General features: G+C 31.6%; 1 protein-coding gene across 1 annotated transcript; it reads right to left on the bottom strand.

Annotated features, from left to right (window-relative positions):
- Positions 1-655: 655 nt before the first annotated feature.
- Positions 656-6,986, bottom strand: LOC100781291 (cytochrome P450 90A1). The gene is made up of 8 exons (XM_003519345.5): positions 6,123-6,986; positions 4,889-5,038; positions 4,303-4,548; positions 2,270-2,359; positions 2,068-2,146; positions 1,840-1,946; positions 1,390-1,520; positions 656-1,078 (listed from the first exon to the last, which is right to left on the bottom strand). Exons 1-8 carry the CDS (start codon positions 6,642-6,644, stop codon positions 964-966), a joined length of 1,440 nt encoding a protein of 479 aa, XP_003519393.1. The 5' UTR covers positions 6,645-6,986; the 3' UTR covers positions 656-963.
- Between the last annotated feature and the right edge of the window lie 8,661 nt (positions 6,987-15,647).

Here is a 15,647-nt window from a genome sequence, read left to right as displayed (position 1 = left end):
ATAAATTGGAAGGTTAAAAAAAATATAATAAAAAAACCTTGAAATTAATAATAATAATAATAATGTTATTAAAAATATAAATAGAATTACTGTAGACTCATATATCTTTAAAACTAATAAGTAATAAGTAAAAAAAAATGTACAAAACATAACAAAACAAGAAAATATTAAACTTCCTTTCAAAAAGAAAATATTAAACTTACAAATAATTATTAAATATATTAACACCAAATTATAATTAAAACCTAAAGAAACTATTACATAACTAAAACATTTAATATATAAACTAAGCATAAATTTACTATTAACTGTATTCTCGGAATTTCAATCAGTGATTTACAGCATCATGTGCGAGAGAATTAAAGTGCTATAGTTTTCTTATACCCCTGTAAAGGTTTCGGGTACAGCAATAATAGTAGAAAATTTTGATCACATATCCTATTTGCACTCATGGTCCGTCTGTTACATTAAAGAATATTTCCCTTAACACACAGTATGTTGACTTCATATTTATGGCCTATATTTACTTTCCATATTATATGATATCTTACATTTAGTCCCCTGATTCATTTCTAAATATTCATTTGAAATTTTGATTGTTTCGTATTCATTTCTAATGCAGACTGAAAAACACTTAAATACCAACATAACAGGATACTTACGCCATTGATTTATTATGATATACGTGAAAGGATTTTGTAGGAATTAATTAAGATCATATACACAGGTGGATTTAGCTCAACTGTTTTATTAGGGTGATGAGGGGTTTGATCTTTCACATCCTCATTTCCCATCCCTTCCTAAGGTCTACTAATAAGACATTCCTTCCTATAACCCCCTAAAATAAATAAAATATAAACGGCTAAACTAGTGGATGAAACTTCATTATTGCTTAATACATTAGACATTACAATGATTAAAATCATCTACAATCTCTTCTTCCTCTTCTTTGTGTGGTGTCTCTCATGGCGATTTACTTAGTTTGGACTCCTCTCTACGCTTCACTATGATAGGATACCTCTTCTGCGTCCTAGTCGTTGGAAAAAACACCAACTTATCTTCTTCTGCAGGAAACCAACTGGCACAAGATTGAAAGAGAGCATTAGTGAAGAAGAGCACCTCAATGGATTTGAGTTGTCTCAAGGGAGATGAATAAAGTAAAAAAAAAAAAAAACAAAATATAAGTAAAACATATCCATATCATAATTTAAAATAAATGAAAAAGTATAATGTGATTTAACATGAGAAACTTCTCTTTATCTTGGTTTTCAAACCTAAAAAGGGACATATTTAGCATTATAAAAATATTATCACGTATGACAATCCGTGATTGAGTCCCATTGTAAAAAAAAGAGTTAAGTATACTAATACTTTGATATTGTGTTGTACCTATAACGGGTGACAATGCGATGAAGGAAGACAGAGAGCACCACTCTGGCAAGCTCATACCCAGGACACAGACGTGGCCCTCCTCCAAATGGGGTATATACATTCCCAGGGCTACTTGCTTCTGAGTTACTCTGCAATTTTAGTCCTAAGTAAGCAACTGATACATAGAAATCTAAGGGAAATTGAAGATAGAGCAATGAAATCATGAACCTGTTTAGATAAACTTTTTCGTAAGCATTTCTAGAAGAATAAAATGAGAAGATAAAATAAAATTAACTTCTCCATAAGTTAAAATCAGTATATGCATAAGAAAATTTATAAAAACTCTACCGTATTAGTTTTTTAAAAGTTTATTTTTAATTTATACGTAATAACTTAAGTCAGAGTTTATTTCATTATTTTTTCTTATTTTCTTCTCCTGTATTTATGAAATGAAAGAGAGTGAGTTACCTGCCATCTCCATGGATTGAAGGTGCGGGCATCTTTGAAATGGTCAGGGTTTAGATGTACCGCACGAAATGAAGCAACGACCCTCCATCCCTTTGGAATAGTGTAACCTATTTATTACGTACATGGGAGGAATTAAAACTTAAGTTCATTGATTGCATATATATTAAAATTAAATTGTTGTCTAATTTGCTTATAGATAATATAATTGGTAATAGTTGATACCATTACCTTTTATGTTGATGTCTGTCATTGCTCTCCTAAATATCGCACCAATTATGTTTGCCACCCTTAAAGTCTCATTCACAACCTATATTATGCACATTCCAGTTAAAAAGGAAGGAAAGAGTGGACAAGATTAATAATAATGATAAACTTAATAGAAACTGTTTGTGCCTTTTGTTACTGAATCAGAATTTAAAGATATTCTTACACATTGAGTAAATGCCATTGACTTATAATCTGTCCACTCCAGTGGTGCCTCTGGGCAACTCTTCTTGGCTCTGATTTGATCATGCTCTTCCTGCCAAAACAACACAAAGAAATCTCCAATCAAACTCTCTAGTTTGGATTAATAGTTGACAACACAATGCAATAATCATTAATCAATTAATTAATCACAAAAAACAAATATCAAAACTAGTAGTAGTAATTGAACTTGTGTACAACCGAAAAACAGGTCCAAGGAGGAAAGTGAAGGGCGGGGACTTAAGCTATGCTGTCCCAACAGTGGGGCCTAATCAGTCATATCATCATCTTTCACTTAAAATTTGGACCATTGGATCATTAATGATCCTCGAAATCATGCATAACCACGAGGGAACCAGAGGCATAACTCTGCGCCGCACCAAAGTTGAACCAGTTCTCCACATACTCAGTACATGTGAAATGACGCATAAGCCCCTTAAGGGTTCATTCGTTTGAGTGATAATTGAGAAACCAAAAAACAAGGAAAATTAACAGTTAAAATCAGATATGAAACACACACTTTTAAATCTTACTTTAATTTAATTTTCCTCTCAGTTTATTTTCATTCTATTTTTTTTCATTTTCTCGAACAAATCCTAAGTGACCAATCATCAAAGCAATTGGGCGCAAGTGGCGGTCAGGTCAAAACGCCAAAGTGTAATCAGATTATTTTTTGTCACTTGTCTTCTTTTTCTTTTGAAATTATTATTGGTTGTTTTACTCGGAATTTTTTTCATGACAATTTGACAATTGGCAGAAGAACTACAAAGCGTGCTGTGCAGTGTGCAGTTCAGGTCTAATAATTTTGTCCGTTGGTTCCATGATTTTGACTAGGGTACGCCCCTTTTAACTTTGACCATGTAGCTAGCTTGTATATAAGGTGGTCTCAAAATTACTCAGATCGATTAATCCTATGTCACCATATCAAGAATCAAGACTGCCGACAATTTAAAGACAAACCTCGTTATTCGATACTGTATTAACTTTGAGTATGGTGAAAGTTTATGAATCATTTTTCATGTAATTGCATTTGGGTTTTTAGTCTATATTTAGTTGTTCTATTAACAAGTTTTAAAATATTGTACGAGTTAATTCACGTGCTGGATGATAACTTAGGGAGAATGGAATGAATAATCTTTTAGCTTTATTTTCCCAAAGAGTAATTAGTTTTTTTTACTAGTATTTTGAAAAATCTTTGACAAAAAGTAATTATATTTCTCAAACTTCAGCCGCAATTAAACATGTACGTAATAATATGACTAATTAAAATGTCGCTTGAGTGGTGAAATTATCTACACTATTCCCCAACCCAACTATACCACAGTCTACACACCTACATGGTTATCTTGATGATTGTTCTGTCCAAGCCAATGCATGAGTTGCAAGTTTTCAACCGCATTAACCCCGTTGGAAAGTTTACGGGGACAGGCTTTAACCCCAAGTTTCAATTTCAATTGAAAACTATTAGACGTGCAGAAAACAACAAAACCAGCCATCAAATCTTTTGCTTTCTTTGTCTTGCCTCTCGCACCGTCAAAAAGAAACCTGTGTCTAAAAGTTTTTTGAATTATTTTAATACAGAAAATAGTAGTACTACTTATTTGAGACTAACTTATTTGAGTTATTTCGCTGTCACTTTTAATTGAAACTAACTTATTTGAGTTATTTCGTTGTCACTTTTAACTATGCATTCATTCATAAATAATAAAAAATTTGACGGCAAGCAAAATATAGGTCAACCTAGAATGGGGGAAGTGGTGAGTATAGAGATAACGAAAATGAGATTTCAAAGGAGACCACACCACATGAACGGTGGTCATGGACATGGACATGCACACGCTGGTGGGGTAATTCTAAGGAAGGAGCTACATCTATATGGCCCACTACCCTAGCTAGCTATATATATTTATATTCATTCGCCATATATTACATAAGAAAAATCAAAAATTTATACAGTATATGGTTAATTAATAATTGATGCTTATATGTTTCACGTACCTTGAGTTGTGCCAGTGCTAAGGGAGTCTCGGTGAGGAACTTGATGGCAAGAGTCATTATTGTAGAGGTGGTTTCATAGCCGGCGACGAGCAAAGCCAACATAAAATCGACTATTTCCTCGTCGGAAAAGTGGTAGCCGGAGGCCAACAATGCCCCTAGCATGTCATTCTTTTTCTCCTCCGTTACGCTTTCTTTTCTTCTATCCCTCACTACCAGTGTTAATGCCTCTGCCACCTTCGTCCTAGCCTACATAATTCAACATTTCCTTACATTTATCTTTTTTCTTTTTAATAGAAAGTTTAGGTAAATTGTGTTTTGGAAACTTTCTAGGATGAGAGCAATTTTCAAAGTTCAAAAGTCCTTTACAGTACGGAAATATTTAGAGATTACTTATTCATTTTTTATTATCTGACTTATATTTATTTTTTTTAAAGATTATTTTGTTAAAAAAATCATGTTATCATAACGTGTGTAATTATTCTTTTTAAAAAAAATAACAAATTGGTGTGCTTAATTTATCTTATACACGCAGACGAATATAACAATAAGTCAAATAAAAGAGAAATTAATTAAAGAGCATGCACACCTTGATGGCTCTACGGTAGGTACTTGAGAAGAGAGGCAAGGGAACTGAGAAAAATCCTTCAATCACAAGCACGTACTCTTTCCTTAGTGTCTCAGTCCATTCACCTGGATCAAAGCTCATCAGCTGCTTCACTGTCAACTCAAACGTTATCTGCAAGCAACCCATCAAAGCAAAAATATAGTAAATATTACCATCATCATGACACCATTAAATTTAGAAGAAACTAGAGAGAGAGAGAGAGAAGCATTATTACAAAAGGAAAATTTTCTTTTCTAACATTTTTAGGAAAAAAGTGTAAGTTCCGTAAGAAAAAAGGAAAAAGTGTAAGTAATGTTATTTTAAATATAAAGTTTTAAAAAAATATTAGCTAATCAAATTTTAATATTTTAAATAATAAAAATAATAATATATTTGCCCATACACAATACCATAAAATATATACATTGATAACATGTCACATGAAGAACAAAATCATACATGTGCATGCGAAGCAATAGTTTATATAGGGAATGATTATTATTCTTTCGCAGCCATAAAAACCCCATTGTAGTTAACGTGGGGCCTCGTACGCACGGAAATTGGACACAATATACTAAACCATGGAATCTGAGTCACCAACTCCAGTTCCATTTCCATCACGTAAATCACACTCACATGCTAAACATCATCCATAAACTATTAACTAATCGAACTTTTTAACACCATTCAACCCAAAAATAATCGAATAAAATACAAAGTTAGAACCAAAATGGAGAAAAATACAGACACAACTCCCCTGGTGAACTTTGAACTAAATAAACAAAACAAACAAAATCCAGATAAACATTATTATGAGGCGCAAACAACTGGTCCACCTCCCCAATATGATTCACGTTCATATCATGATAGCAAGTGAGCTCAACTCGAGCGATCCACGGCATATTTGACTCAGTTATTCGATTTTGGGAAAGTTAAATCAAACTTATTCGCAATAGCATTAAACTATTTTTAATATAAGGTATATATTTTTCATAAAATATCATACAGAAAGTACAAGTATCATTCTTGTTCGAAGTAGTAAAACTTTCTTTCTGAATACTATATACTGATATATTAAATGTATTTAGAGTTCGAAATCGATATTATAAATTTAAGTTTGAAATAATTTCGTATCAGCTGTTGATTCATTCACGCGTGTTTTTGACAATAAAGATATTATTCAAATAAAATGAATTAATGATTATAATGAGCTAACCTTCTTGGCTTCTTCCATGAGAAGAACCCGGTCGGACCAGGAATCCAAGTTGAGCCGGATGAGGCGGTCTATGTCGACCAATAAATGGTCCTTGATGATGGAGGAGTTGGCGAAGCTCATAGTGAGGGAGTGCATTCTCTTGTGAAGAGAACCTTTCATGAGGAGCAGAGAGTGTTTCCCAAGGAGGTTCGATATCGAACCGGGGTAGCTGCATTCGAAGAGCTTCCCTTCGTTGAGCAAAATGAACCGGTTCGTTTCTGGGTCGGTCGAGAACACGGTGGGTTCGCCGAACACATGGGTGGTGAAGATTGGACCGTACCGTTTCACGCGCTGGTCCATGAAGGGTTCCGGGTTGTCACTCTTGTAAGCTGATATGAGCTGTAAGGTTTCGCCGACGAAGGGGAGCCCGAGTGTACCAGGCGGTAGGCGGAAGCGCCGGCAGCGGGATCGGCGGTGGAGGAAGAGAAGGACGGCGGAGATGATAAGAAGAAAGAGTACAGGTGTGAAGATGAAAGATGCCATAAGTAAAAAAGAGTGGTTGGTACTGTGTGTATATACGAATGTTATGCTATGTTGTATGGAGTATTATATAGAGGGTGGGCGAGAAGGAGATTAGGGTAGAGAGAGAGAGAGAGGGTTTGGAAAATCGAGGAGGGGACATTAATGGAGGGTGAAGAGGGAGCATACGGGGGGTATCTATTATGTATCTGGTGAGAATCTGAAAGGAGGGAAGAATACTGGGGAAGGAAATAAATGCGGGATATTTTGGTATCTGACCACTTTTGTTCTTTGCTCTTCTAATCTTTCTGGCTGGATAAGACTTTGCTTTGCCTGGGGTGCGGCACTTTCGGAACGTTATTTCTTTCTTTCTTTCAAAAATATGAATAAATTAATAAAATGGTTTAAACATGCTTTTTTGTTAATATATACTGTATTTCTCCTGTGTTAGCTAGTAGGTAAGATGTAATATTCCATTTTTATTGCATTCAATAGTGTAAAGTTTATTGACTTGGATGTGGAATAATCTTATCTAAATATGATATTATTATACAACTTGTAGTAAACCAAAAAAGTAAGACATACTATATTTTTACATTTGAATATTTTTGAAATAAATCTCTTTTCTTGAAGCACGATTTAGCAACTAGAAATATTTTGATGTCCACCTTAGAGTCTCTCAAGTGACCATACAAAGAACCCACAACTTCATCGGAAAATTGGTTCTTCCTTGAGTTTGATAAAGTTTGATAAGGTGACACATTATCTAGCTATTGATATGTGCCTCAATCTCAATCCTTTGGTCATTTAAGATTCTCCCTTACTCTTTCCTTCATAAGGATAGATAACAATAGATGTAAAATTTAAATATTGATCTAAACATGTTAACAATCATAAGTAACACATTCAGATCAAACGGCAAAAACAGAGAAGAAAATAAATTTCAAAAATACATACCTCCAGTCATTGTTATCAACATTCTTCAACTTTCACAGTTTTAGCTTTCCAGATCATCACTCGCTCAAACTCAAAGGTGTGTTTATCTTAATAGAGAAGTAGGCTTTGTGATGCAAAATTAAGAACATCCGGTTTTATTTATAGAGCTCTGCTCATCAGTATGAAAAAGATCTTGGGATAAGATCATGGATTGTTGTTGAATGTTGCTCACCGTGGGTTGAATGTGGACAAAAAATATACTATAATTGAAAATGGTTTTTCCCATAAAATAGCAACAAGAATTCATTAAAAAAATAGCACAATTATGTTCCACTAAACTAGGAAAATCCAACATTCTCCCACTTGATCCGTTTAACCCAACATTCGTCATAACAAGAAATAGAATATGAGTCATGGCGATAGGTCATTCAATAACGAATATTATCTTCCATGTACCACAATATACCAAGTCTCTAAATGCTAGCTCTCGACTTATTGAATAAATCATATATTTATTCTACATTTAAACTTAATCATATTTCTCAAAATAAATAAATATGTGCACAAATCCACATGAGAAAACATCAAATTGAACAAGAGTTTCATTGAAAACAAAAAAATGTATGTATAATGAAATCACATCATAGAACCAAGTCTCATTCGTACAACATGATCATTAAAATTCTTTGATAGCATGTCTTTAGTCAAAGGATCGGCAATCATCAACTCAATGCTCACGTGTTCAATGACCATTTTTTTCTATAACATGTTTTCTTATGGCTAAGTACTCGATGTCAATGTGCTTACTTTGACTTCCACTTTTGTTGTTCTTAGCCATGAATATCGCAACAGAGTTGTCACAGTACAACTTCAATGGCCTAGAAATATAGTTCACAACTCTAAACCTAGACATGAAACTCTTCAACCATACACCATGCTCGAGGTAGCCTCAAAACAAGAAATGAACTCAGCCTCCATAATGGAAGTAGCAGTCAAGGTCTGCTTAACACTTCTCCAAGATAAAACTCTACTAGCTAGTATAAAAATATAACCAGATGTTGATTTTTGTGAATCAATGCATCCAGCATAGTCTAATTCTGAGTAGTCAATCACCTATAGACAATCAGTTCATCTATACATAAGCATGTAATCATTTGTTCCTTAAAGATATCTCATCACTTTCTTTGTAGCTTTCTAGTGATCAACACCTAGATTACTCCAATATCTTCCTAAAGCCATCTTTAGAATGAAGTAAGTAGAGATGCATATATCGTGAATAATCATCTATGAAAGTGATAAAGTATTTTGGACCACTTGAGTCTAAGTCTGGATAGCAAATATTTATGTGTATGATTTCTAATAGGTTTAGCTCCTCTTTACACCATTCTTAGACTTGTTAGTTTACTTACCCTTAATGCAATCTACATAAGTTTCAAAGTCAACAAAATCCAAAGCACTAAGTACCTCTTCATTTACCAATCTCTTAATTCTCTCAATAAAGATGTGTCCTAATCTTTGGTGCCACAACATAAAGGATTCCTCTTTCACAACACATCGTTTTAACCCAACAGTAACATGCATAGAATTATAAACAACGTCATTTTGCAATTCAATAAAGTAAAGTCCATCAAGTAATGCACCAGAACCAATAATTCCAGATTTATTAATTAAAGAAAAACCAAAATCTGAAAAATTAAAGTAAAAATCCAACGGTGCAAGTACAAAAATCAAATTCTTAAAGAATCGTTGCTTAAAACTAAATTGCATGTCCCAATGACTTCCACATGTGAGCTCATCTTGCTTCTTGAATATATGTACTACTCACTTCCCACTGGCCTCCTTAGGTTTTCCATACCCTGCAAGCTATTAGAACATGGATTGTAGAACCAGAATTAATCCACCATGTGTTATGATTAACATTAACCTTATTAGATTCATAACAAACAAAATCAAATGGAATATTTTTCTTGTTGAGCCAGCTCTTAAATTTTGAGCAATCTTTCTTAATGTGCCCTTTCTTATTACAAAAGAAACACTTTGACTCATTCTTTATGACTGGCTTAGCAGTAATCTTGCCCTTATTCTTAGCTTGATCCCCTTTCTTCATTCCATGAAGAGTTAAGTTCACCCTTTTTTCCCTATTTCATGATCAACCTTTCCTCTTCTTGACCACACATAGTCAAAATTTCATTAATTGGTCACTTATCCTTATGTGTGTTATAAGAGATTTTGAAAGGTACATACTACAAAGACAAAGTACACAAAATAGTGTACTAGGAAAGAATTTGACATGGTAACTTCTAAGGCTTTAAGCTGAGCCTCCATATCCCTCATTCGTATGATGTGATCACACATGCCCTTTATCCCATAGAGCCTTAAGGATTAGAACTACTAGCAATGGTCTTATCAGATGTAACAAATCAATGCCCTTCAAAAGATCCTTAACTTTCTCATGCTGATCGACAAAACTACGAATACTAGCATATGATTTGGTCTTTATGAACATCATGGAGAGACGATTGGATCTCTCCCATTTTTCATAAAGATCAACAACATCTGGAGTACTAGTTTCATTAATACTCGGTGGTTCGTCTTGACTAATAACATAGCCAATGTTCATCCAACCTAAATGGAGAAGAACTCTCTCTGACCAAACCTTATAATTGTCTCCTTTTAATTCGGGAACATTGCACTTAATATAAAAAATGTTTGCAAATTGATTAATTGCAAAAAACAAACATACATGCTGATTACTCATAATTTGAGACTAAAATAAAATGTCATGCTTTATCAATGTAAACCATGGCTTAATGTATAAATTTAGTGACATAAAACTTGCTTGTGGACTAAAGTCTTATTCAATCAAATTCATTCAATAACCTTTTGACAAAACTACCAAATTATGTTCCTTTTCTTAATTTCCGAGGATAGATTAAGAAATATAACCTAATATTTTATCCTACTTAATCATACAAATATAATAAAATTCTTATGGCATGGGTAGATTTCATTATATCACATATGATTAATTACAACTAATGTCTTAAATGTGATTCTAAAACTTTATTTATAATTCTAATCAATTGAAGATGTTGTTTAATCAATTAAAAATTATATTAACACTTAACATTAATTAATTCTTAGTGTGCTAAATATTTACATAATATCCTAAATAATGAAAATAATCATATAAGATTGCATAAATATTATTTAACATAATTTTGCATGTACAATAAACATAAAATGTCATACAAAATTCAGGAAATAAATAAACAATATATGCATATCATTATTCGATAAAGGAAACCACACAAACTCTTTAATCATTAATTTTAATGTGCATACATTATTTAACTTAATATTGCATGCTTAAATAAATATCAAATTTAAACATAGAATTAAACTAAATAAACAAATAATTTAAACACATTAAAGTGCAATAAATAATTCATAACCATATATGTGCTAAACCATTTAATTTAATTATCTATCATATGTATAATCATCAATAAAAATTATACATGCAAACTCATATAATTAAATTAATCTAAGCACATAAATAATAAAATAATTATGAGCAATATATTAATTAAACTCATTAAAGTACTTTATAAAACTTAAATAGCAAAACATGCACGTATAGAAATATGATTGTAAAAGTAAACAATATACATGAACTTTCAAAAGAAGAAAATGATGGCCTCACATAAAGGGCTTTCAAGATCATAAACATGACATTAACTTGTTTCAAACTTTCATGTGATATCAAGAGGACTATTGGACTTCAATTAAGTAGAAACAAAGGGCTCGCATCAGATTATTAGCTTATTAAAACATTTGATGTCACGGTGGGTCAAAGGAAGCAATAACAAAAGACCTTTGCAGTATGGACTAACATTTCACGTGATGCCGACGTAACAAGGCGATACCTTTTCCATCCCGCAAACCTAAATAGAAACCTGATTGTTTCTTCATTCTCAACACCAAACTCATCGTTTTAATTCACAGAAAGCTTAGAAACTCAATTTCCATATGATTTCAGGTCTTATTAATGATTAAAATGTTCAAAAACAGAATGTCCATATCTTAATAAAACAACGTTTCAGATATATGAGTGTCAAACAAAGCAAGGCAGAGACATACAAGACTCTGGTATCAAATGTAAAATCTAAATACTAACCTGAACGTGTTAATAATCAAAAACAATACATTCAGATCAAACAGTGAAAGCAGAAAAGAAAAATAAATTTCAGAGGTAAATACTTCCAGCTATTGCTATCAACTTTCACAGTTTTAATTTTTCAGACTTTTACTGGCTCAAACTTGATGATGTGTTTATGTGAAAAGAAGAATAGATTTGGTAATGCAAGACTGAGAACATTCATTTTTATTTATAGAGTTTTGTTCATCACAGAGTTCAACCTGTCTCAATCAAAACATGGATATGAATAAGATTTTAAGATAAGATCATGAGTTGTTATTGGGCGTTACTCAAAGGTAGATTAAACATAGACAAAAAATGGACCACAATTAAAAATAATTATTCCCATAAAATAATAATGAGAATTCATTCAAAAATAGATCAATGATGTTTCGCTAAATCAGAAAAATCCAATAATAGATGATAAGTTTGAGGAAAAGTAAAAGATGAATTTGAAAAGACACCAAATGAGAAAAATGCACTTGAGAACCACGGAAGTAAAACAGAATTCAACATTTTAATCAAACATATACCAAGCCGACTAGCTGAACCTCTCCCACATCAACTAATTGACTGATTCATCCTAAAAACAACCATCATCTACATATCAATCATTATTAATCATGTAACCTTCGCTATATAACCCTTTAACAGATATGACAAACTCATGATGAAAGGATACCAAATCTTCAGCATCTCGCATATAAATAGCTCTATGGCAATTTCAACCAAATACACATTGTACAAACACCTAAGTCGTTACTCTCAAAATATAAATTGAGCGTTAGAGTCTCTGCATATCTCTACATAATGTCCCCAATTAGTTTTAGTATCCGATGAAGCAACCTTATACTATCACACAAAGGAGTACCATGGAGAAACTTCCAGCGATGAAGGACCACGGTCGGATACCGCACCAACATGTTCAAAATAAAAATCATAAATATTTATTAATTATTTTTTTTAAAGTATGATAGTTTTTTTTAGTTCTATAAAAATAAAAGTAATTTTATTCTATCAATTTAACAAAAAATTATGAGTTTTTGGTCTTTACTAAGGATTAACAACACATAAATTTTATAATTTCAGGGATTAAAAAATAAAGCTCATTTTTATTGCAGTCAAATTTTCGAAAACATCGTATTTTGTTAAGTAAAATTCATCATAACTGTTATCTCTAATTCAAGAAGGTGAAAAAAAAACCTTCATAACTTGAACTAAAACAAACGTATGTTGTCAAAAACCTGTAAATTTCTCATAGAGGCCGGGAAAAAAAATGTTATACCCAATTAATTCAATTAAATTTGTTCGAAAAACAAAACGAAGGGGACGAAAATTGCTAAACACGGAATGGATTAGTGTGCATTCATGATTCAACTTTGGAGATTCGTGGAATATTTTATTTTTAATATATATATGAACCCAAGTTGGCATTTAAAAGAGAATGAGATAATAATATATTAATTAGACAAAGATTGTGCAATATTTTCTACTTAAGAGAAACATTTTAATAACCCAAGACTTTCTAACACATTAGACCTATGATCCATATATTATAGGAGTCAAAATTTATGGGCATTTTCTTGGAGACTATGATGCAAGCTGCAAAGTGCAAGCCACACATGTGCTACCGAACTTGAGAGAGAGTGACTATACTTGACGAGCATATGTATGGAAGTCCTCAAGACGCGTGTAGCACTCTTTTGTTTATAATGTTATAGTATAAACCACTAGCATGCATATATAGTACCAAAAGAGAGTGAGTGAAGGGAAAAGGATGCAGCCACGTATTGACTTTTCTACTCTCTTACTTTTGTTTCGATTTCCATTCTTTCAAGTGATCTGCATGTGTATTGTTTTGCTCCCACACTATAAAAAAATGCCAAAAATTTAACTAGAAGTTCTGACATATAAATAGTGGAGTATGTGACCTTATAATTATATTAAATATATATTTTTAAGTATAAATGGTATTTATGGTCCATAAAAAATTGGTTATTGTTGATTTTTATTTTTTATTTTTTATTTTAAAAAATTCACCTTTCGTCCCTCAACCCAACACTGTTAAATTACAGTACAACTAATTTTTTTAATTCTACGGCTATTTGTTAGGTATTTTTTGTTTGATAATTTCTTCTTAATTTCATGTTTAAATTATTTTGTAATATATTGATAAAAAAAATTAATTTGTAAGATTTTATAATTTTTTAATAAGTCTTCTTTTTTTTCATTTTTCATCTTCTTCTTTTTTGGTTAATTTTTTCATTTTCCATCTAATGATTCATTATATATATATATATATATATATATATATATATATATATATATATATATATATTGTCTTTTAGTATTATTTACCTATCTATCTATTTGTAACATTTTTATTTCTATCTCATAGTCATAAGTTTGACACCAAGAATTCTAATACATTTTACGGGATCGATTAATATATATACCAGTCAGAAAACTTCTATAAGTCCGGATAAGGTTGTTGACCAATCTGAATTGATCCTTGATTTAATCACACTAATTGGCTCCTTATATGAATAGATTGATTCTGGCTAAGATTTTAGTGTGACTGAAATGGAAGGCTGGATATTTACAAAAAAATATTTGTCACTCAGATTAATAATAATTCCATTAGAAATAATATATAATTTCGACACTAAGATTAATAATAATCTCATTTGAATAATAATATGTAATAAATGAGAGGATCAAATTATTCTCAGAATAATTTAATAAAAATTATTCTTCATTTTAACATTTTATAACTTTTAAAATTTAATGATTCTAGTTAGTAACTTATATTTAAAATAAAAGATAAAATAAGAAATATCTTTTTAAAATTACTTATAGAATAACTTTTTTTTTACACTAACTTGATTCCTCGTAATAAATACATTATACATACATTTCATGATAACGCTGGCGATACATACTAACTTAGTGCTTATGTGTAATAAACTGTACTACCAATAGTGATTGTGGTTAGACCAACTTCTTTAAAGTATTTGGACTTTATAAAGATGTGACATATGTTAGGCTTAAGTGGATTTCGATGTAGGTCCAGTCCGTAACATCCAGCATTCGTGTTATATATATATATATATATATATATATATGTTTTTGTTGAATTAATTACGTTATTATTTGAAAATCTTTAAACTAGAAAGTTACCATTAGAAATAATTAAGAGTAAGCTTGGTTTATTTTTTCTTTACTTGGCAGGTGATATGGATGGCGCCATATGAATTACATGGATCATTTAGTTGGTTATAAATTATAATACAGCACCAAAAGAAGACTCGTTCGTAATCCAAAAGTCTTATAGCGTGTTTATTTCCCTTCAAGACCCCTTGAACATACGTTCACTTATATGGTGTCCTCTAGTTAAACTATGAATGTGAAGTAAAGTTTCACATTAAATAAAAATAAAAAAAAGTTGAGTAGGATTCAAATGAGAAAAATACTCATAAATCTGAATTTTAAATTTTTGGATTAAAATGTGATATCAAATTTTTATATAATTATTCATAATTCATTGTTTTAAATATTTTTGTATTTACTTCCCTCGAATTCTACAACACCCCAACATCCTCATTCACATGTGACGATTCCATTAACTCTTTTGAGCATGCCTATGTGCGTTCTCAGTTTGGTTCCCTTTTTACATAGTATGGGGCACGTTGTTGTGCACTTCTAACATTTCAGGCGTAGAGAACACTTGACCTTTTCACCTTCTAAGATGAAAATGGTAGAAAGTATGGCATGAAAAGCATCATAGAGACACGGCGCACATATATATAAACATGTTTGGTACAAGATATACGAAACATTTCTTTATCGAAAAAAAGTTATACCAAACATATAGTCATATAGATACAAGA

Source organism: Glycine max, chromosome 2, assembly GCF_000004515.6.
Source record: "Glycine max cultivar Williams 82 chromosome 2, Glycine_max_v4.0, whole genome shotgun sequence".
Classification (NCBI taxonomy): domain Eukaryota; kingdom Viridiplantae; phylum Streptophyta; class Magnoliopsida; order Fabales; family Fabaceae; genus Glycine; species Glycine max.
The sequence above is the reverse complement of the archived record's forward strand: the minus strand, read 5'-3'. Positions and strand labels throughout refer to the sequence as shown.

Coding starts and splice junctions, on each gene's coding strand:
- LOC100781291 (XM_003519345.5), bottom strand. CDS start 6,644: ATGGCATCTTTCATCTTCACACCTGTACTCTTTCTTCTTATCATCTCC. Junction 2,147..2,269: donor CAATGGCATTTACTCAATGT/GTAAGAATATCT, acceptor TGCATAATATAG/GTTGTGAATGAGACTTTAAG. Junction 1,947..2,067: donor GACAGACATCAACATAAAAG/GTAATGGTATCA, acceptor CGTAATAAATAG/GTTACACTATTCCAAAGGGA.